At 41.9% G+C, this 21971-nt stretch overlaps 1 protein-coding gene across 1 annotated transcript in view; it reads right to left on the reverse strand.

The window, feature by feature from the left end:
- Positions 1 to 218: 218 nt before the first annotated feature.
- EVPL (envoplakin) overlaps positions 219 to 21971 on the reverse strand; it is a 48880-nt gene continuing 27127 nt past the window's right edge. Inside the window, exons 10-21 of the mRNA XM_069752057.1 lie at positions 20053 to 20325; positions 19373 to 19530; positions 18991 to 19088; positions 18629 to 18834; positions 18227 to 18405; positions 17462 to 17600; positions 16377 to 16570; positions 12717 to 12867; positions 8781 to 8864; positions 6600 to 6710; positions 6427 to 6519; positions 219 to 3839 (exon numbers count right to left, since the gene is read on the reverse strand). Coding sequence (XP_069608158.1) covers positions 381 to 3839; positions 6427 to 6519; positions 6600 to 6710; positions 8781 to 8864; positions 12717 to 12867; positions 16377 to 16570; positions 17462 to 17600; positions 18227 to 18405; positions 18629 to 18834; positions 18991 to 19088; positions 19373 to 19530; positions 20053 to 20325 — 5145 coding nt within the window. The 3' untranslated portion in view covers positions 219 to 380. The remainder of the gene's footprint in view (positions 3840 to 6426; positions 6520 to 6599; positions 6711 to 8780; positions 8865 to 12716; positions 12868 to 16376; positions 16571 to 17461; positions 17601 to 18226; positions 18406 to 18628; positions 18835 to 18990; positions 19089 to 19372; positions 19531 to 20052; positions 20326 to 21971) is intronic.

Genomic DNA, 21971 nt, shown 5'->3' on the forward strand with positions numbered 1-21971 from the left:
TAGCTCGCCACTAAGAATACATGGGACAAATTAGATTTCTCCAATCAGAATAAGGACCTTGCGTTTTGGGTACCAAAATGTTGGACTTTTTTTCTTTTTGGTTCTTTTTAATCTTTTTCACCTTCAGCCTTCAACCTAATTATAATAAATAGATTGGCATTACATTTGTAGCAGTAACTGGCCATTGGAAGTGTAACGGTAAAAAACAGACTCTCTAATTTAGATATAATAAAGATAAGTTCCAGTTTATTGAGCAGCACAAGAAATGGAATATACACCACAGGCATAATTTCCCCCTCAGAGGAACAATATCGTTATTAAACGGGGTACACTTACATAGCAGGAAATAAAAACACAGGTATGACAGGCAACCATCACCATTAGTACTTGTAGGATGTCAATGAAGGTATAGCATTCACAGGGCGGTATACAGCATGCTGATAGCCCTCTGAAGCACCTTGAAGTAGAAGCAAGCCACTAACTGGGTCTCTCCGGCATCGTGCTATGGCCTCCTTGTAGTTCACCTTCTCTTTAGAAGAAGGATCTACAAGGTTCTTTTCATACGTCGATTCATCTTGGACCTGAGCAGCCAGTTCTTTTGTTATCAGACCCTGCTCTGTTGCCTCTGACAGTGGAATCCTTCCTGTCTTTTTGGGATCAATTAAGCCCCCTGTAAGATGCTGAACTACCAGGTATGGCATGGCTGTTTCCTTGGACATTAGACCCTTCTGCACAGCCTCTCCTACTGAGAGGCGCTTCTTGGTGACTGGGTCCTCAACACCTGTAAAAGCTTTCTGGGCATTAAGTAAGCTCTGTGTATTGTTGCTATCTATCACTCCTCTATCTATTGCTTTATTAACTGAATACCTGTCTTTGCTAATGATGTCGACTATACCCCCAGTGGCTGCTTGTGCTTCCAGAAGCTTTTGAGCAGTTGAGGGATCTAACAGTTTTCTTGTTATGGCGCTCCTAACTGTGCATTTGCTGTCTGTGTTGGTATCATACACACCAGCAATGGGAAAACTATCGTCATGAAAAACCTTTGGTGCACTTTGTGTGAAAAAGCTGCGACTTTGGGTTTGGCTTGAGGGAGAGGTGACTGGGGATTTGGATCCAATGATTGATCCAATTGACATTGATTGGGGCTTGTTCTCTCCAGCCACAAGCAAGGCAAATTCTGAAATTGGGAGTTTTCCATCCCGATATAATTCCAGCTCCTCCTTTGTGATTTTTCTGGTTCTCAGAGCATCTTCAATAGAATATTGTTTGCCACTCTTTTTATCTAGGAGAACTGAAATTTCACCACTGGAGCCCATTGTAGAAATTTCTTCCCAGTCACACTCCAACTCTTGCAACTGGATATACTGATGGCGGTCTATTATGCCTCTCTTGTATGCTTCATATGGTGACATTTCTTTCCCATTGTCAGGATCCAGAATGGATATTTTTGTGGAGACATTGGTCTCCCTCATTTGAGTCTCTTGATTGCGTTCCTCTCGGTTTGCACGTGACACCAGATCTCTGATGTTCCTTTCCTTTTCATAAATGCAATCTTTTTCTTTTAGAATTTTGGATTCCAAAAGAGAAAGCTCCTGTCCCATCTGCATCTTCTTTTGACGGTCATTTTCTGCTTTTTGTGTCAACAACTCAGATTCTTTGCTCAAGAAAACACTTTTTTGCTGCTGTTGCCTCCTCAATTCCAGTAACTCTCTTTCTATGGATGACTTTTCTTGTTGTGCTTGCAGTCTGGTCTTTTGAAGATCAGCTTCTTCCTTTGACCATGTGTTTTTTGTAGCATCTACCCTTTCGATCTTTTCTTTCAGTCTTCTGCACTCATCTTCCAGGTCTTGCTTTGCAATACGCTCCTTATTACACATGTCTCGTAATCTGGCCCACTCATTCTCCAGCACTTTATCCTTCTCCACTCTAATAACTTCTTTGTAAATTGTTTTTTCTAATGACTTCTCCCTCTGTAAGATATCAACCTTGACCTGTAGATTTTTGCATTCCCTTTCAATGTTGAGTATCTGTGTCCTTTCTGTATCAAGGTCACTGCGGAGGGCATTAGCTGATTGTTCTAATATGGGGTCCTTCTCCACTTTAACTACTTCTTCCATTACAATCTTCTCCTGTACTGGTGGTGGGCTTTCTTCAATTTCCTTTATTCTGAGTGTGATATGCCTCAACTCTTTTTCTGCAGTCAGTTTCTTGTCTCTTTCTTCTTGGAAATTCAGGAGTCTCTCCTTCTCTTCCACTTGGGTTCGTAATTGTTGTACCTCACGTTCCAGGCGGCGCCTGTTGCCAACCTCTTCATCTAGAGTCCTGTTTAATCTATAGTGTTCTTCTGCTACCTTAGGATCCTTCTGTAAATGAACTACCTCTTGAACCACTACCCGCTCTTCTGGTTTCCGTCTTTCTAGCAACATGTACTTGCTTTGTAGGTCATAAACCACATCTTCCACTTCTCTTCTGTTCTGAGATTCATTGCGTACTTCTTGGCGCAGTTGCTCTGCCTCTCTAATCAGTACAGGGTCATTTTCATACTTGACAATCTCTTTATTCACAACCTTTGTTTCTACCTTTGACCGTTCTTGTTTCCAGTCATCTCTCTCCTTGATTAACTTGGATTTTTGTTCTTGATACCTGTTGTTTGTTGACTCCAGGTCTCGAATTTGTGACTTCACTCTTTCAATTTCTTTCACCACTTCTGGGCTTTTCTCTAACTTAACAATTTCTTGGACAATTTCTTTATACTCCACCACCGGCTTTTGTGAACTCAGTACAAACATTTCACTTTGTGTTGTATTGAGTTCTTTTTCAAAGGAAGATTTTTTGGAATTGGCCTGTTGCAAAGCAATTTTCAGCCTGGAAATTTCTTTTTCTGTCTCTGGCTGGACAACAAACACTTCATTGACCCGTTCTTTTATTTCTACCCTGGGTTTTTGCTTTTCCACTATTACATATTTTGATTGTAGTTCGCTTAACTCCCGGGTCAGAGTCACACTTTTGTTACGCTCTTCCTGTATTAATGTTTTAAGCCTAGCAGCTTCCTTTAGGGTGTCTGGATCTTGCTCTACTTTCTTTACTTCCTTCACAATGACTTTAGGTTCTACAGACTCAATTAATCTCTCCAGTTCTTCGGTCTTGGTTCTAAGTTTCACAATGTTTTCTTGAAGAGACTTTCTGCGGAAGTTCTCATCATCAATCTGCAATTGTAGTGCCTTGGTAGCCTTTAACATCTCAGGATCCCTCTCGACTTTCACTACCTCTTTCAGTACCACTTTTTCTTTAACATTAGGTTGTTTCTGTTCCAGTACCATTACTTCCATTCTCAAGCGCTCTAACTCTAGTGTGATTGAATTATTCTCTTCCTTTAGTTGTTTAATCTCTTTTCTAAGGGTTTGGGCTTGAGCTTCTAGATTGGCATCTCTCTCTATCTCTGTGACTTCTTTTGTCAATAACTGTGGTTTGATGTTCTTCCTCTGGTTTTCTAGAGTAACCAGCTTCTTGCTAACCACCTCTATCTCAGACTGTGTATTTTCCCTATCCCTAGAGGCACTATTTGCTTGGTTCTTTAGAGTTGCAAGTTCACTCTCTAGCCGGGGTTCTCTGTAGTATTGCACCATTTCCTTTTCTTCCAGTCTTTCCACAGGTCTCTGTGTCTTCAGCAGAAGTATCCTCTTTCTGTTTTCCTCCAGTGTCTGCTGTACCTCTGCTACCTTCCTTTTCTCCTCCTCCAGATCCTTTGCCAAGGTTTCTGATTCCCTTGCTGATCGCAATGTGTTCTCTGAGCGCAAGTTGTGCTGCATTGACAATTGGACTCCATCTTGGGTATCTGACTAAAGAAACAAATATACATCAGAGATTATATATTCAGCAATTAAAAATTGAAAACAAATTAATCTACATTAGTTTTGTTTTGTATATATCTAGAATTATTATATTTAGCATCCAAATTTTAACTTTGGATTTCTTGAATGTGCCATAGTAAAATATAACATTTTTTTGCCCTTGAAGTAATAACAAGTGGACAGCTACAGACAGATGGGATGCATGGTGGCATCTATGTTTTATAGGTAGCGAGCAATATAATGTCTTGATCAAATCATGCTTTTTATAGCTCTTAAGACATGGAACCAGTCTTGGGCGGGAGAAAAAAAAACCAGGACAGTTGTGCTTGTTCACACGATAAGTTTTACTATGACTTAAAATAATGATTTTGAATCTTAAAATATGACGTATATTTAAAGGGAACCGGTCGCCCCCAAAATCGAAGGTGAGCTTAGCCCACCAGCGTCAGGGGCTTATCTACAGCATTCTGGAATGCTGTAGATAAGCCCCCGATGTATCCTGAAAGATGAGAAAAAGAGTTTAGATTATACTCACCCAGGGGCGGTCCCGGTACGATGGGCGCTGCCGTCCGGTTCGGCGCCTCCCATCTTCATTCCATGACGTCCTCTTCATGTATTCACGCTCAGGCGTACTTTGTCTGTCCTGTTGAGGGCAGTGCAAAGTACTTTGCTTTGACAAAGACCTTTCCGGTCGAAACGCGTTGCCAAACTCACGCAGGTCATGGTGTTGTCTTTATGGAGCTCATGATTTTTCATGTTTTTACATTTTTTCAATAAAGTTTTTCTATTTTACCTATTTGGAGCTGGAACATCGTTGTTTTTTCCAGTGCAAAGTACTGCAGTGCACAGGCGCCGGGCCTCTCTGACCTTTCTCGACACCTGCGCATTGCAGTACTTTGCTCTGCCCTCAGCCGGGCAGACAAAGTAAGCCGGAGCCGCAGCGTGACTACAAGAAGAGGACATCATCGTAAGAAGATGGGAGGCCCCGAACCGGACCACAGCGGGACCGCCCCTGCATGAGTATAATCTAACCTCTTTTTCTCATCTTTCAGGTTACATCGGGGGCTTATCTACAGCATTCCAGAATGCTGTAGATAAGCCCCTGATGTATCTACAGCATTCCAGAATGCTGTAGATAAGCCCCTAATGCTGGTGGGCTTAGCTCACCTTCGATTTTGGGGGTGAGAGGTTCCCTTTAATTAGATTTAATCAGCCATCATGTGCCCTTCCTGTGGCTGTTAACCTGATAAATCCCGCTGTTAGTCTCTTGTAGTGGGATTTAACACGCCGACGGGCATGTGTCATTCCGTGCTCCAATCAGCGCACATGTGACTTGATCGCTTGGCGTATATAGGTTGTCATGACAGCCGAGGGTCTGTCGTTACGATCCTCATGTGAACACCGGCTAGTGGCCGGCATTCATAGGAGATGGTGATTTCTATAGCACAGGCAATTGGACGATCTCAACTTCAAGTCTCCTAAGGGTATTCAACACAGTAAGCAAATTTTTTTTTTTTTTTTTTTTACAAATTTCTGAATTTTTTCACCACTTAAATAAAACAAACAACTATACATGTTAGTTATCCGAGTACTCATACTGACCTGAAGAATCATGTTACCAGGCCCGTTTTACCATATAGTCAACATGGTAAATAAAAAAAACAATTGTGAAATTGCACATTTTTTGCAATTTCACCGCACTTGGAATTTTTTCCCCGTTTTCCAGTACACTATATGGTAAAGTGAATGGTGTCATTCAAAAATACAACTGTTCCCACAAAAAAACAAGCCCTCATATGGATGTACTGATAGAAAAGTAAAAAAAACAAAGTTCTGGCTGTTGGAAGAAGAGGGAGAAAAAAATGGAAAATGGCCTCAGGAAGTGAAGGGATTAAAAAACCCTGGTAACTCCCCAATATGCATTATTTTAAGACATTAATCAACCTTTATTGAATGAAGAAGCACGACTGCCCTGGGTTTTATTTCCTCCAGCCTAAGACTGGCTCCACAACTGGATATTTCTCGTCATTAATCACCTTATTGCAGCTACAAAAAGTGGCCCCAATGGAAAATAAGTCCCCATTACATGCCAATATAGTTGTTTTGACTTGTCACAGGTGTGAATCTCTACCACCATTTTAAACTTACACCCCATCTTTCATACAGTATTATTATTTGTGTGTCTTTTATTTTTCAAAAAGTTGGGACATTGTATGAAATGCAAAGGGCCTGAGATCATGAGCATCCAATATTGACCATCGGTCTTTTCCTTTGTACACATGGCTTTCTCCAGAATCTCTGAATCTTTCCATGTTCAATCACCTGTCTACTGATCAGTGATCACACAACTGCAGGATGTATCCAGAGTACAGAGCCGGAATATCACACAGCTCTGTACGCCGTGGGGAGGCCGTTCTCAGGTGCTGCCGAGAGTCTGACCCCCGCCAGATAAATAGGGCAGTCCAATTGTTTCATGGTTAACCCTATGTAAATGCTATTTCCACTGTTCCATCACTAATGGGATGGATAAAAGAAATGGAAATCATATAAACAAGAGCTGTGACTTTTACGTTACCTTATCTAGAACCCTCTTAGCAAATTCCATTTGATTCAGTTGCTGCTTGCTCTCCACTGTTGCCTCTGTATACCGTTTTACCAAATCTTTTTCCTGGAACGAAAAATTAGATTCTGAGCTTGCATATCAATATATTCCTCCTCCTTCACGTGAATTTGGAAAAAAAGACCAACCTTGCTTTCAATGTTCTCATGTAGGGAACTACCCTTGGATGTTCTACGAGGAGCAGAGGCAATGGAGGGATCCAGAGTAGAACGATATCGATCAGCCTGAGCCTCATAGTCCTATAAGAAATATACACGACTGTAGGCATTTCACTTGTATGTATGCTGTACATGTATATTTGCTGAGATGTGGTAGGTTTTTTAAAAAATATTCCAGTTTTGTTTTTTTCTGTATTCATGGCCCTTTAGGGATATGTTTTTGTTAGATGAGACTATGTCCATCATTAACCCCACACATCATTAAAATGTAAGGGCCCTTTATTGTATGTCTAGAAGTTAGTACATCGTACGTGGCGCTGCAGTTCAGCCCGGCTTGATCCACACCTATTCGTACACTACTGTGCATGGATAAACGGTAATGGCCCTCCATTCAGCTAATAGGTGGAGGTCTAAAGGGTATTCAAGTGTTCCATTTGATTTAAGATGACAAAAGGCCATAAGACCCAGAAAGAAGAAGTGATTTACATCACTCTCAACTTGGGATTCTCTAGTAAATATTAGATTTTGGTGGTTTATATTTTTGTTAGCTTTTATATTAAGTAGTTGCTAGAAGTGCCAGCACAGCAGGTTCTTTTTTCCCATTGTTCTAAAAGTTATGTGCACAGCATACATTTAATTTCTTCATCAGGTTACACCTCATGTTTTGAAGAAAAAGCAGATGAGGCTTTGAGATGCATATAACTTTAAAGGGAATCTGTAACCATGTTTTTGCTACCTCGTCTGAGAGCAGTATGATGTAGGCAAAGAGACCCCAAATACAACGATGTATCACTCAGATTACTGGGTGCATTCTGAAGTGATCAGAATTTTTAGGTTTAGAAATGAAGCAGAGCTGAGAAAGCTAACCCCGCCCACATCAGGCTGTATGTACATTGTGTATAAACAGCTGCTTATTACAGGAGGGGGTGGAGTCACACTATCAGGTGTTCCAGCAATGATAAGCTCCTGGTGATAAAACAATCATTACAAGTAAACAAAACCACATAACCGAGACATCGCTAAAATCAGTGTTTTAACCCCTACCATTTGCTGTCTTCAGATTACATAGCAAAAACCTGTTGCCAGATTCCCTTTAAGTGATGCAGCGTGCCCAGTCCTTGCTTACTAATGTGTTCCAGACTTTTTTTTTAGTATGCTCTAGAAATGGCATTGTGTTTAATGTAGAACAACCTTAAGGTGATCAGGGTTTTGATTCAATGTTCAGTGATCAGAACTCATGTTTTATTTCACCCAAAGGGGAACTCTGTGGTGTTTTATTACTATCCAGCTGGGGTGCACAACCAGCTGCTCAGAGACCACATACGGCCTGCGATGCCATTCTGTGCGGCCCCCAACCTTACAGACAGTAAAATGTTTGTCAGACAGGTTAACTATATGTGAGCAGCCATGCACAGAAGAGCAGTGGGAGCAGATGAGGAACACGGACTGGCAAGTACTACAGCTGCACGGTGAAGACCTACATGGATTAATGGATGACATACATCAGGAGAATTGAATCTCTTTACCCGTTTGGCACTCCAAAAGGCAGTATGTGAATTCGACAGGTGTCCTTCTGTGGCTGACTCCACAGTAAGCTTATGATCTATTGTAGAGAGCCATGTGCATGCATGATCTCTTTAGGGTGTATTCACACAGGTTTTTACAAGGATTTAGAAGCAGATCTTACTGCAAATCCACATAAAAAATGCTGCAAATACTCCTTGAAAATGCTTCATATTAGTGTTACTGTGAAATGTTCAAAATAGGGTGAAAAAAACGTATTCTGTGCTGTAAAGGAGCTTTTCCCATTACAAATCAGTTGTAAACTTATTCAGAGAATTGAACACGTTTTTATGTAGATTCGGTAGCAGAATCAACAGTATTTCTAAATCTTTGTCAACTAATGCTGTGTGAACATACCATTAGTGCTGATTTGGAGGGAAGAGTCCTGCAAGTAGAATTTGTAACTAGCAGACTTTTATAATTTATACTTTCGATATGCCACAAATGTCACAGAAGGTAATGTACAGCCCCCAAATTGGTTCAGTATTACAATGTGACCCTTGGGCCAAAAAATTATTCTGCACCTTCGCTTTACAGGTTGGTGTCTGTGTCGTAGAGTAATTTCACAACAAGAAAGAAGAAACTTACATTAAGAGAATTTGACAAGTCTTTGGAAAGCTTCACCACATTATTCTTCTCTGGCTCCTTCCTCTGGATCTCCTCTACCAGCCTCTGCAATGATACATTAATACATAATACATTATATGGGTAATGTTTTGCCGCCAGTTTAAAACTATGCAGTAGAAATCCATGAAGTTGCTTTGGTACCCATAGAAAAGAAATGTGAGAAGCCTTTCTGCCTATACTTTCCTCCCTTGTTTGTTCCTTACTATGTGTCGAATGCTGGATGATTCCTTCCTTTGATTTGGATGTTCTTTCTTTGTTGGCTATTATGCAGTCTGTGTATTTTGCCAATTAAAATAATTGACTACCTTCAAATCGGTAATGATACATTTGAAAGCTTATTCTTTACTAAAGAACTCATCTGATTAGTTCTAGACATTTTCACCTCTATTGGACTCCCATGTCACTCGGCTAGTATGTAGGAAGAAGGATGTTGCTACAGTGACGCTACCCTGCCTACTTTGTTACATTAAGGCCATGTTCACATGTTGAGTAAAAATGCAGAAATGGTGACGTGTTTCTATTATACTTTTTCTCTGACTGTTCCACTCCTGATTTTGGCTTACAAATACTAAAGCAAAAAACGCAGTAAATACTCAATATGTGCACGAGGCCTAAAGGTGTCCACGCATTTTAGAAGGCCATTGACCAATTTCTAACTGTTGTTCATCTAATTCTCTTAATTTCTAGTTTAGGTTTAATTTGTTCAAGGGAAAGTTGTCCTATGTTTGGAAGAAAGACTTTTTTTCCTACTGACTTCATAAAACTCATTTAAGGCCTCCTTCACACATCCTGGTGATTTTGGTACTGGAAAAAACAGTACTGGTGAGATCTGTGGTCCGTCTCCTTGTGCCATCCGTGTGTACGTATTTGCTGTCAGTGTGACACGTATGGAATGAAATTAGCATAGAAATTAATGAGTACTATGTATTAAAGATGTTCAAAGATAGAGATCGTGATGTGGAACACGATAGATAGAAATATGTCAGTGTGCTATATAATCAGTACTTTGTGTTTTTTTTCTGATCTGGTTTTGTATTTTTTTTATTATTTTTAAATTAAAATGGCGTGTGCTCCCAGGTAATTTTCATAACTAGCAGAGGGAAAGCCAACCACTGGGGGCTGATATTAATAATCTGAAAAAATGCTCATTAGCCCTAAACGTTGCCAGGCTATTAATAACAGCTCACAGCTGTTTGCTTAGCCTTTACTGGTTAGTTTATAGGGGGACTGCAGAAAAAAATGACATAGGGTCCCCCTATAAGTTCTAACCAGCAAAGGCTAAACAGACAGCTGTGGGCTGATCTTAATAGCCAAGAAAGAGGCCATGGATATTGACCCCTCTTCAGCGGCCCCAGAATGGGGTCTTCAATAAGAAGTGCCAAATCTGAAGCTTAGCCTTTCTCTTCCCACTTGCCCTGGTGCGGTGGCAAGTTGGGTAATAGGGTTGGGGTTGATGTCAACTGCTTTATGGTCGCTGCACTGACATAAAGCCCAGGGGCTAGTAACAGTTTGTGTGAAAAACCTGATATGTGCACCACCATTGAATACAATGGGTGTGCGTGTGTCCCTATTTGTGGTCCTTAAAAATGAACCGCATATGTACTTAAAAAGCGAACGTGTGATGGGGTCCTTTAGGAACTATTCTAGAGCTAAACCATATGCTTAATTAAGTGCGAAAAGAAGGAAAAGACCAGTGAAAGCCATACAGCAAACAAATACTATTGAGAACTCTGCTATTAGAAGTGTAAAGGAAGAACAAAGACAAAAGAATCTGAATAATAAAAATAGAGGAGAAAGAAACCGATCACAAACTAAGATCTTTCTATACAAGTGCACAAAGCATGGACAACAAATAAGGAGAATTGGAGCTACTAATGCAGGAAAAGAAATATGTTATTGACATTACTGAAACTTGGTGGGACGATACACATGATTGGAATACAATTCTAGAAAAATACAACTTATTTGCAAGAAACAGACTTAATAAATGGGGAGGAGGTGTTGTATGTTAGAAAAGCGTATATCTGCACAGAGATTGAAGCTTCAGAGACTTGAAGTTCTGTGGAAACTGGATAAGAATACAAGAGAACAACGGAAAGGACACCATCGTAGGCTTTTACTACAGGCCGCCTGTGCAAGCTGAAGATAAGGATGAACTCTTTATGCATCAGATGGCCAGGTCCTCAAAAATAATATGACATGGTGATCATGGGAGATTTCATCTATCCAGACTTTTGGAATCTCTCTCAGTCAAAAGTAACAGGTCCAACTAATTCTTATCCTCTCTTGCTGCCAACTTTATCTTCCAAAATGTGGAGGAGAAACAAGTGGATCTACTACCTTGGATGTAATCTTCATAAACAAATGGTTGAGGAGGTAAGAGTGGCTGGGACCCTATGAGGTAGCGATCGTGCGATCATAGAATTTTGAATAACTAGAGGAGTAAGACGTGTGAAAACTCAGAATTCAAGGTTAGAATTCAGAAAGGCAGACTTTAAGGGACTTAGAGGATAGGAGGGATCCAATGGCTGGATGTCCTTAAGGCCAGAAATGTCCAGGAAGGATGGGAAATTTTGAAAAAAAGATTTTCAAAGCATAATCGTTAACAAACCCCTGAAAAAGGGATAGGAAGCATTTAAGGAAATCAGATGAACACAGAACTTAAACAAATGCTAAAAAGGAAGAAAGAATTGTTTCTCAAATGGAAAGAGGGAGGCATATCTAAAGAAGAATATAATGCTGTCTGTTGTGAATTCTGTTGTCGAACTCCCTCCTGTGGTCGTGAATGGTACTTCGGCGAGTTCTGTCCATGGACTCCCTCTGGTGGCTGTGAGTGAGGCTGCTGCTTCTGAGGTTCCTTACACAGGTGACGTGGTTTATCCTTTGGTTGGCTGCTCTATTTAACTCCACTCAGATCGTTACTCCATGCCAGCTGTCAATGTTCCTGTGCTGGTTCAGTTCGCTCTTGGATCTTCTGGAGACCAGTCTCTTCCTGCAAGAAGCTAAGTCCCCGTTTGTTATTTTCTGCTCATGGTTTTCTAGTCCAGCTTGCTTTCATGATTTTGTCTTGCTAGCTGGAAGCTCTGGGATGCAGGGTGGCGCCTCCGCACTGTGAGTCGGTGCGGGGGTCTTTTTGCACACTCTGCGTGGTCTTTTGTAGTTTTGTGCTGACCGCAAAGATACCTTTCCTATCCTCTGTCTATTTAGTTAGTCTGGCCTCCCTTTGCTAAACCTGTTTCATTTCTGTGTTTGTGACTTTCATCTTAACTCACAGTTAATATTTGTGGGGGGCTGCCTTTTCCTTTGGGGAAATTTCTCTGAGGCAAGGTAGGCTTTATTTTCTTTCTCTAGGGCTAGCTAGTTCTTAAGGCTGTGCCGAGGCGTCTAGGCCTGTTAGGTACGCTCCACAGCTATTTCTAGTGTGTGTGATAGGATTAGGGATTGCGGTCAGCAAAGTTCCCACTTCCCAGAGCTTGTCCTGTGAGTTTAACCATCAGGTCATTCCGTGTGCTCCTAACCACCAGGTCATAACAGCTGTCTGCATAACCTGCAGGGCACGAATCAGGTTATTCAAAGCTGATAATAAACTAAGGCTTGCAAGAGACTCAAAACCAATAAAAAAGGATTTGGGGGATATGTCAAAAGTAAAGGAAAAGTCAAAGATGCTCTAAGATTTTACAGGATGAGAATGATGAAGTGGTAAAAAATGATGTTGAAAATAAATGTAAGATCAGCTGATCTTCACTGTACTATTGAAGGAATAGAAGAATCCACTCTACCATTCTACGAAGTGAATATATACTGTGTGTGAATATATATATAATATATTTACATTTTACTGTGCATGTAGTTTATCCTTGTGACTTCCATATTTATTACATATGCAGATTCCCTTACCTTCTGGCTTTGGAGTTTGTAGTTGACTTGACTGGGAGAATCTGATGGTGTAATCTGGTTACGTGGAAGACCATTCAGCCAGGATTCCAGGCCATCACTGGAGGATTTAAACTGCTGGTATGGCAAATTGGTATCCCTGAGCATTTTCTCTCTAAAGGAAAGAACATTGAATTTTGACATTTTAGTCACTGAACATTAAAAAAGGTTAAATATAGAACAGTTCTCTTTGATAACAGAATTAACTTTGAAAAATATTGGCTTCAAGAAAAAATTGACAGAGGGAGACATTTCTTAAAGAAGTTGGCAAAGGGAAAGAATAATCCGAAAACAATCTATTTAAATGAGGTTTTTATGTAAAGAATTGCCTTTTCTTTAGTTTAGATTTTTTTTTAGGGGGAGGCTGCTGGTTTGACCTCTGAGAACTGCTTCCTACCTGCCAGCATCCTCTATGCCTGTTCTTATTAGTAGTCCGGACATCATGTTGTGCACGTGTCATGCCACATTCAGTTTACAAATCAGAAGAGTTTCCTGGCATTTCAATATATATGAGACATCCTAGGATCCCATAGTGCTACCATGCAGCGGCCATAGAATACTAATGCGGCTGCAGGATCAGGGCAAATTGATTCACCCATCTCTCTACACAGGATCATATTATTTACAGTACAATAGGTCACAGACCACCATCCCCTCCCTGCGCAATAACCTCTGCACAGGTCATGGAGCATGCCTACAACACATTTGCGCCACAAAGTCAATGAACGGCTGCTGTATATTGTTTCCTACTGTCCACGTGGCTGCACACTTAGAATGGCTGCTTGCATAATATTGTACAAAAAAATAGAATAACTGAATAACATTAGAAAATAAAAGCCTTATAAAAATGTCATTTTTATCAGGAAGTGTACATTACTTTAAAAGCAGTCTCAAACTTATTGTTAACTTATACATATTGGTTTTATCTAAATTGCCAATTTTGACCAAACCAGAAGAAGGTTAACTAGCTGGTTCTGGCGGTCCCTATCGTGAGACTGGGGGTCCTAAATCACTCTTTAATTGGAGCTGTGGTTGAGCATGCAACTGCCGCACAAGTCAAAGTCTGTGGGAATTCCAAAGATGGCCAAACGCTGTCCTCAGTTACCTCGACAGATGGCTAAATAATAAAGTGACAGTACACATGGTTGACCACTGTCTTTTTCAAGCGGGTGTTATATGACCCCCATTCTTGTGATCAGTGGAGGTCAGATATCCACTTGCTAACTAACTTGTAATCTTTAACTCATTCAAAAGTTTTAAATGAGATCTTTGCTTTTCATGTACTGCCAGTCATTCTTTCAATGGCTATCGCAATTACCGCCTCTCTGTAGTAGTCATGGTGAGTAGCCACAATTCCAGACTATGGGAATCTCGAGTTCTACCAGACACAGGACCATAGTAATTCATATGTTTAGTATGACACATTTACTTTAAAGGGAATCTGTCACCCCCAAAATCAAGGGTGAGGTAAGCCCACCAGCATCAGGGGCTTATCTACAGCATTATGGAATGCTGTAGATAAGCCCCCAATGTATCCTAAAAGATGAGAAAAAGAGGTTAGATTATACTCAGAAATGAAGAAAAAATTCCAGCTCAACGAGGCGTGAAAAGTAAAAACGAAATACTTTATTCACTTCAATCAGAAGCAGAGGATGAAACATCAGCACAATACAATAAAAACACTATCTACGCGTTTCAGGTGACAGGGCACCCTTAATCATGATGTCTGATTGAAGTGAATAAAGTATTTAGTTTTTACTTTTCACGCCTCGTTGAGCTGGAATTTTTTCTTCATTTCTGGTCTTCTCACGCTTGACACAGCGTCTCCGTGCTCCGAGCCTTCTGGGACTACTACTATGGTGAGCTGGACTTCCTCTTTTTTTTCCTGTAGATTATACTCACCCAGGGGCGGTCCCGCTGCTGGTCCGATGGGCGTCGCAGTCCGGTCCGGCGCCTCACTATCTTCATCAGAAGACGTCCTCATCTGGTCTTCACGCTCCGGCGCAGGTGTACTTTGTCCTGTTGAGGGCAGAGCAAAGTACTGCAGTGCGCAGGCGCCGGGCCTCTCTGACCTTTCCCGGCGCCTGCGCACTGCAGTACTTTGTTCTGCCCTCAACAGGGCAGACAAAGTATGCCTGCCCCGAGCGTGAAGACCAGAAATGGACGTCATCTTATGAAGATGGGAGGCCCTGGACCGCGACGCCCATCGGATCGGACCGCCCGCCTAGGTGAGAATAATCTAACCTCTTTTTCTCATCTTTTAGGTTACATCGGGGGTTTATCTACAGCATTACAGAATGCTGAAGATAAGCCCCTGATGTCGGTGGGTTTAGCTCATCGTCAATTTTGTTGGTGACAGGTTCCCTTTAAAAGTGCTGAACTCCTATACTAGACACAGCTCGGGCAAGAAAGGACCACAATGCTGAGTTTCATGATCCATGGAGATCTCAGCAGTTGGAGGAACATTGATATTTATCATGCATTAATGGCATAGCTTAAATCAGGGGTCCCCAACTTGTAGCTCGGGAGCCACATGTGGCTCGTAGTCCCATGAATTGTGGCTCGCGGCTGTCTGCCAACTTGGTGCATTAGCTACAGATTTAGTAAACTGGTATGAAGAGCACATCTCAAAATGGTGAACTTTGTGAGTAGTCCTACAGAGAAGAGCAGACCTGGGTACACATCTACTGGTCTTGGGGGTTTAGAGATAATTTAAGTATGGTGTGCTGGAGACAGGATGATACTACCGGTCAGAGGAGGTGCTCGAAGATGGATGTGAGTTTATTGGGAGTGCGTGATGGGAGAATGCTGAATGTGGTGGGAACCCCTGGATCTTGGTATACTGCTTCGGGGTGATTTGTGTGGAAAAGCTATGCTTATTATACCCTTAGGCCGGCTTCCCATTGCGTTAATGCAGTCCGTTCAACGCATAGCGTTGACGGGCTGCGTTAACGCTATAGCATACACGCCATCTCGTTATGCTATACCGCTAGCGCAGATGATTCATCTGCGCTAGCGGTGACGGATCCGGAAACGCTGCATGCAGCATCTGAGGGTCTGTCACAGAATGACGGCACATCGCTAGCACATGCCAAGTATGGAATGCGTTGGCGATGCGCCTGACAATAGGGGTTAATGGCAGCGTTAACGGACTGCGTTACACAGCGTTATGCCGTGGTGTAACGCAGTCCATTTAACGGACTGCATTAACGCAATAGGAACCCGACCTTAATCGGGGCTTTGGTTGCCACTACTGTGAGGGGGGCAGTAGCTGGATGTGACTCACGACCCTCTTGCAAAGCAGAATGTGGCTCTCAAGGTCAGAAAGGTTGGGGACCACTGGCTTAAATCATATGATTACATAAAGAACAGAACCCTTCATACATCATTTTGGTTATGAACCCAGTACTATGGGTCCATACTTAATGGCATTTTTAAATATTTGCCTCGAAAAATCACAAAATCTCCCTAATTTTGGAGCCAGATCATCATGAGTCTGGTCATGTAGCATCTATCTATCTATCATCTATTCCATAATTTCCCACGGGATCAATAAAGTGTATCGTATCTAATAGAAGCAATAGCAGAGTTTCGCACCTCTGTTTTGTCACCACACGGTCTCACCTTTGGTCCAGCTGGTCAGCAACAGAATGGTATCTGTCATTAAGTTTTTGGACCTGGATGCGTTGGCGTGGCAGATCAGGACTGTGCTCATTAGTGTTACTTTGAAGGGAGTTGCATGCCAATTCTGTGTCCTTTAAGCTCCGGTTTAGTTTCAGGAGATTGTCCTGTTTATCCACAAGGTCTCTCTTCATTTTCTGGAGGAGACAAAATATTCATTAAAAAACTATTTAAAGTCAATTAAATAAGCGTTCTCTTGTTTTCTAAATCATATCCAAAGGTAAAAGTCTTGTAAGACGTATAAATGGAATTGTAGACTATGACCTTTCCCTTCAGAGTTGAATTTATGGGAATAAGAAATATGGACACAAGGCTGTAAATGGGCATCATTCTTATTAAGTTTATATAGGCATCATCACAATCTTCTCTATGAAGTGAGTAAGAAACTGCTGCCATCCCACTACATCCTGAGAAGAGTGGCTTTGGATACAGATCCAGCACTATTCAAGAACTTTTTAAGTTTATATTTTCATTTTTAAAGCTATTTTTCTTAGGCCTTAGCATTTTGTTTTCTATTATCGCTCCTGGAAATATATGAATACATTGAAAACAGTGTGTTACTATTTGTTTTACCAATAGGGCGGGTCACTACATATTCTGGCACTATTCTGGCCACTATTATCGCTCCTGGAAATATATGAATACATTGAAAACAGTGTGTTACTATTTGTTTTACCAATAGGGCGGGTCACTACATATTCTGGCACAGACAATGACAGTGTTTAGAGACACACTTTATTGACAAGAAGAGGGTAACTCCCAGGTATAAATGTATATGTACATTTCCAGGAGAACAACAGCGGGAGGCATAATACACAGGTCTGAAAAAAATATCCCTCAAAATTATTGTTTTTACTAAACCAGACTTGTACTCCTGTTGATATAAGCCATGACTAATGTACAATTACGACAGCTGCTCAGCCCTTTACAGTGAAATGAATCATACATTAAGTCTATTTTGTCCTATCAAACAAACTCTTTGGGCTTTTATTTATTGTGAGGAGCCTCAAGACACAATGATGTTTTACCTGAATCTGACTGGCTTGTTCCTGGATACCATTGGATGTAGAAGGAAGAACGCCATCCTGCGCCAAGAAACTCTCAAAGCCTCTGATCATATCATCTGTCTTGCTAATCTGATTTTCTAAGTTCAGTGATGCTTTAGCTCTGTAAGAGAAGCATATCATCTATAAAAATGTAATGGCAGCTGTGACATTTTTAATACATACTGTACTACTGCTTTGCACACTTGGGTCCTGGGTTTCAATCTGACAAGGGGCAAAAAGCCTCTTGTTTGTGTGGGTTTTCCACGACTTCTCCTGTTACATCCTACTCTACAAAAAAAAGCATATGCATAGGCAGACTCGGACTGGCCCACGGGTGAACAGGTGAATCCCCGGTGGGCCCATGTGTAGAGGTAAGCCAATTAACCTTCAATATTAGCATGAGATGGCCCAATAAATTTGATATTCTATGTACAAACAAAACCATCTCCTCGTTCATCTAACAAACTATCCAGTTTATTAACATACATAGAAGCAGATGTTAATTTTAATAATGTTATATTTGCCTGTAGCTAAACAGTGGGCCCCCAAGAATCAAGGTTACTAGTGGACCCTTGCCACCTCAGTCTGATACTGTCCATAGATTAGTAAACCTTAGATGACATTGACCCTATTGAGTGTAGATTGTGAGCCTAGTTGGACACTGGAGCTGGTATACGCAATGGTACTGTGCTTCGAAATATATTGACGCCATATTTGATATAACTATGTACACGTCAGTACACTTACTCTTCTCCATAGAGTGATGACAAAGCTTTGACATCATTGTACTTGTTGTTCACATTGGCCAGTGTTGTAGGCAGCTGAGAGGCTGCTGGTCCTGATGGTTTCTTTGCCAGGAAGTTTTCACATTCTCTCTTTGCAGAATCCGTCTCTGATGCAATCATTTGGAGGCGCCGTGCAGTTCCCTGGGACAATACATAAATGCTGTTATTTTGACAGTTCTGACGGGTTTATACATTTTTGATGTTTGTATGTCAGAAGTATGTGCATGCAGATTATGATACATCTTCTTCCCTCATTCTGGACACTACACTTATAGTTACAGAAAGTATACGTGAAAAATATGATAAAGACAAGATATAAAATGCATGAAACCTGTTGTCGGTTCTCAAGATTGGCCGCACTCACCTCTTGTTCTTTTAGCCTCCCGGTTAAATCCTGGTTTGGTGACGCTTTGTTCACAGGGGTGCGCAACCTTGTCAGTACCTCCTGCTCGGTGCCTTGTAGGTCTCCGTAGATTTTATTCAACTTATTAAGAATCTGTGGTCCTTGAGGGTCCTCACTGGAGACACTTGATGTGCGAGTTGGAGGTATAGGGGCACCACCCACTGGAGCTGTACAGATGGTGTAAAAATATGACAACATATTAATGTAAAAATCGGAAGCAGCACAAACGTTTTGATACGTCACATCAACAATATCCCTGGCTAAAAATACTGGGATGGTTTAGCTTTTAACTCGACATGAATTAACTTGCATAAGCATCTTACCCAGCTGACTGGCTTTTTGAGGCTCACGGCTGCTCGATTTTAAAGTATTTTGAATAGCTGCCTTTTTCCTCTTCATATCATTTAATTCTGTATCCAACCTGATAAAACATATGGACCAGGATTAGAAAACGTACATATGTCATAGACAGTAGGAATGCATCAAAGAAACAATTTATGAACCAACCAACTAACAACTGAGCAAAAAAAATCAGAATTATCATGAACAGGGACCACCATATTGATGACTGGGGACATAACCATGTAAGAGGTCACCCTCCAATCATATTTTCCATTCTGCCCAATATAGATCCTCTTTGTTTTCATAGCTACGGTAATATCCTGTAACATGGCCAGTTACCTCTAATTCTTATGTACTACTCACCTCTTTAACCTGTCTACAGACTCTGGGTCTGGGGGAGGGATCGTAAAACAGGCAGCGGGAGCATCCTTGGTTCCTCCATCACCAGAACCCTGTACAACCCAGTTCTCTTTCTTGCTATTATCTTTCAGTGCATATGTATCCCCTTTGTTTAGCTGGACCTGAAGAATAGGAGCTGATTAGACATTGCTCTGTAGATTATTAGTAAAGTAATTGACTTCGTCTTCCCTACCTTTATTCACTATATGTGTATGAGTGGTGAGCTATAAAGTTGAGCGTCAGTGTTTGAGAAAATGAATTGGATGACATTCTTTTTTCATTGAATTATAAAATACTAGACCACGTACTCTGATTTACAGTATTTAAAAATTGAGCTATGGTAGGTGAAAAACTCATGTAAGTTTGTAATGTAAGCCTTTTCCATTTCACATGATTTAACATGGGACATGGATGGACTCTGCTGCAAGCCAGGTTGAAGACTACCTGCTAAGCATTGGTTTGCTTCCTAGGCTATGTGTAAGGTCCCTCTTAATTAGAATTGGGCACATGCACAATACCTGTCCACCAATTGCACCTGTTGGGCATATTCAGTATCAATTAAGAAAAGTTTGTAGGCCTCTGGCTTAGCACACTGATAACTCATTTATGCTGTACATTTTTCATAAAGGTCAAGAATTACATACATCTCCTGAATCCCAATCACAGATGGTCTCCAAATTAACAGTCTGCTTTGGTCTCATCCTCCTCTGTTTGATAGGAATAATTTCCGGGGCCTTTTGCTTGAGTTCAGACAAGGTCTTCTCGGCTTGGACCAACTGCTTATCCTCTTTCTCCAGCTGTAGAAGTAGATCAGATACTGCCCCTGGAACCTGTGCGTTGGGCTGGGAGTATTTGGTGTCCAAGTTTCTATTTACAGTATTCAGGGTTTCAGCCACAGAGTCTGCATCATCATGGAACTTTACGAAGAGCATAGAGGCAAGTGTTAGCTTTGTTTAGGATAGCACTAAATGACAGCACATAATTTATTACATAGGTACCAACAGGATTTTCTTTACACTGATGCACCAGAGGGTCCTGCTTTATACTAATGTACTAGGAAGTTCTTTACGCTAGGGCGCCAGGAGGTTTTGCGTTACACTAATGCACCAGGAGATTCTGCTTTGAACCACCGCACCAGGAGGCTGTGCTTTACACTAACGCACCAGGAGGCTGTGCTTTACACTAACGCACCAGGAGGCTGTGCTTTACACTAACGCACCAGGAGGCTGTGCTTCACACTAGCGCACCAGGAGGCTGTGCTTTACACTAGCGCACCAGGAGGCTGTGCCTTACACTAACGCACCAGGAGGCTGTGCTTTACACTAACGCACCAGGAGGCTGTGCTTTACACTAACGCACCAGGAGGCTGTGCTTTACACTAACACACCAGGAGGCTGTGCTTTACACGAATGCACCAGGAGGCTGTGCTTTACACTAACGCACCAGGAGGCTGTGCTTTACACTAACGCACCAGGAGATTCTGCTTTGAACCACCGCACCATGAGGCTGTGATTAACACTAACGCTCCAGGAAGCTGTGCTTTACACTAACGCACCAGGAGGCTGTGCTTTACACTAATGCACCAGGAGGCTGTGCTTTACACTAACGATCCAGGAAGCTGTGCTTTACACTAATGCACCAGGAGGCTGTGCTTTACACTAACACTCCAGGAGGCTGTGCTTTACACTAATGCACCAGGAGGCTGTGCTTTACACTAACGCTCCAGGAAGCTGTGCTTTACACTAATGCACCAGGAGGCTGTGCTTTACACTAATGCACCAGGAGGCTGTGCTTTACACTAAAGCACCAGGAGGCTGTGCTTTACACTAACGCACCAGGAGGCTGTGCTTTACACTAACGCACCAGGAGGCTGTGCTTTACACTAACGCACCAGGAGGCTGTGCTTTACACTAACGCTCCAGGAGGCTGTGCTTTACACTAACGCACCAGGAGGCTGTGCTTTACACTAACGCACCAGGAGGCTGTGCTTTACACTAACGCACCAGGAGGCTGTGCTTTACACTAACGCACCAGGAGGCTGTGCTTTACACTAACGCACCAGGAGGCTGTGCTTTACACTAACGCACCAGGAGGCTGTGCTTTACACTAATGCACCAGGAGGCTGTGCTTTACACTAACGCACCAGGAGATTCTGCTTTGAACCACCGCACCATGAGGCTGTGCTTTACACTAACGCTCCAGGAAGCTGTGCTTTACACGAATGCACCAGGAGGCTGCGCTTTACACTAGCGTACCAGGAGGCTGTGCTTTATACTAACGCACCAGGAGGCTGTTTTGTACACTAACGCACCAGGAGGCTGTGCTTTACACTAATGCACCAGGAGGCTGTGCTTTACACTAACGCTCCAGGAGGCTGTGCTTTACACTAACGCTCCAGGAGGCTGTGCTTTACAATAAAGCACCAGGAGGCTGTGCTTTACACTAATGCACCAGGAGGCTGTGCTTTACACTAATGCACCAGGAGGCTGAGCTTTACACTAACGCACCAGGAGGCTGTGCTTTACACCAATACACCTGGAGGCTGTGCTTTACACTAACGCAC

The sequence above is a fragment of the Ranitomeya imitator genome, chromosome 2 (genome assembly GCF_032444005.1).
Source record: "Ranitomeya imitator isolate aRanImi1 chromosome 2, aRanImi1.pri, whole genome shotgun sequence".
Taxonomy (NCBI): domain Eukaryota; kingdom Metazoa; phylum Chordata; class Amphibia; order Anura; family Dendrobatidae; genus Ranitomeya; species Ranitomeya imitator.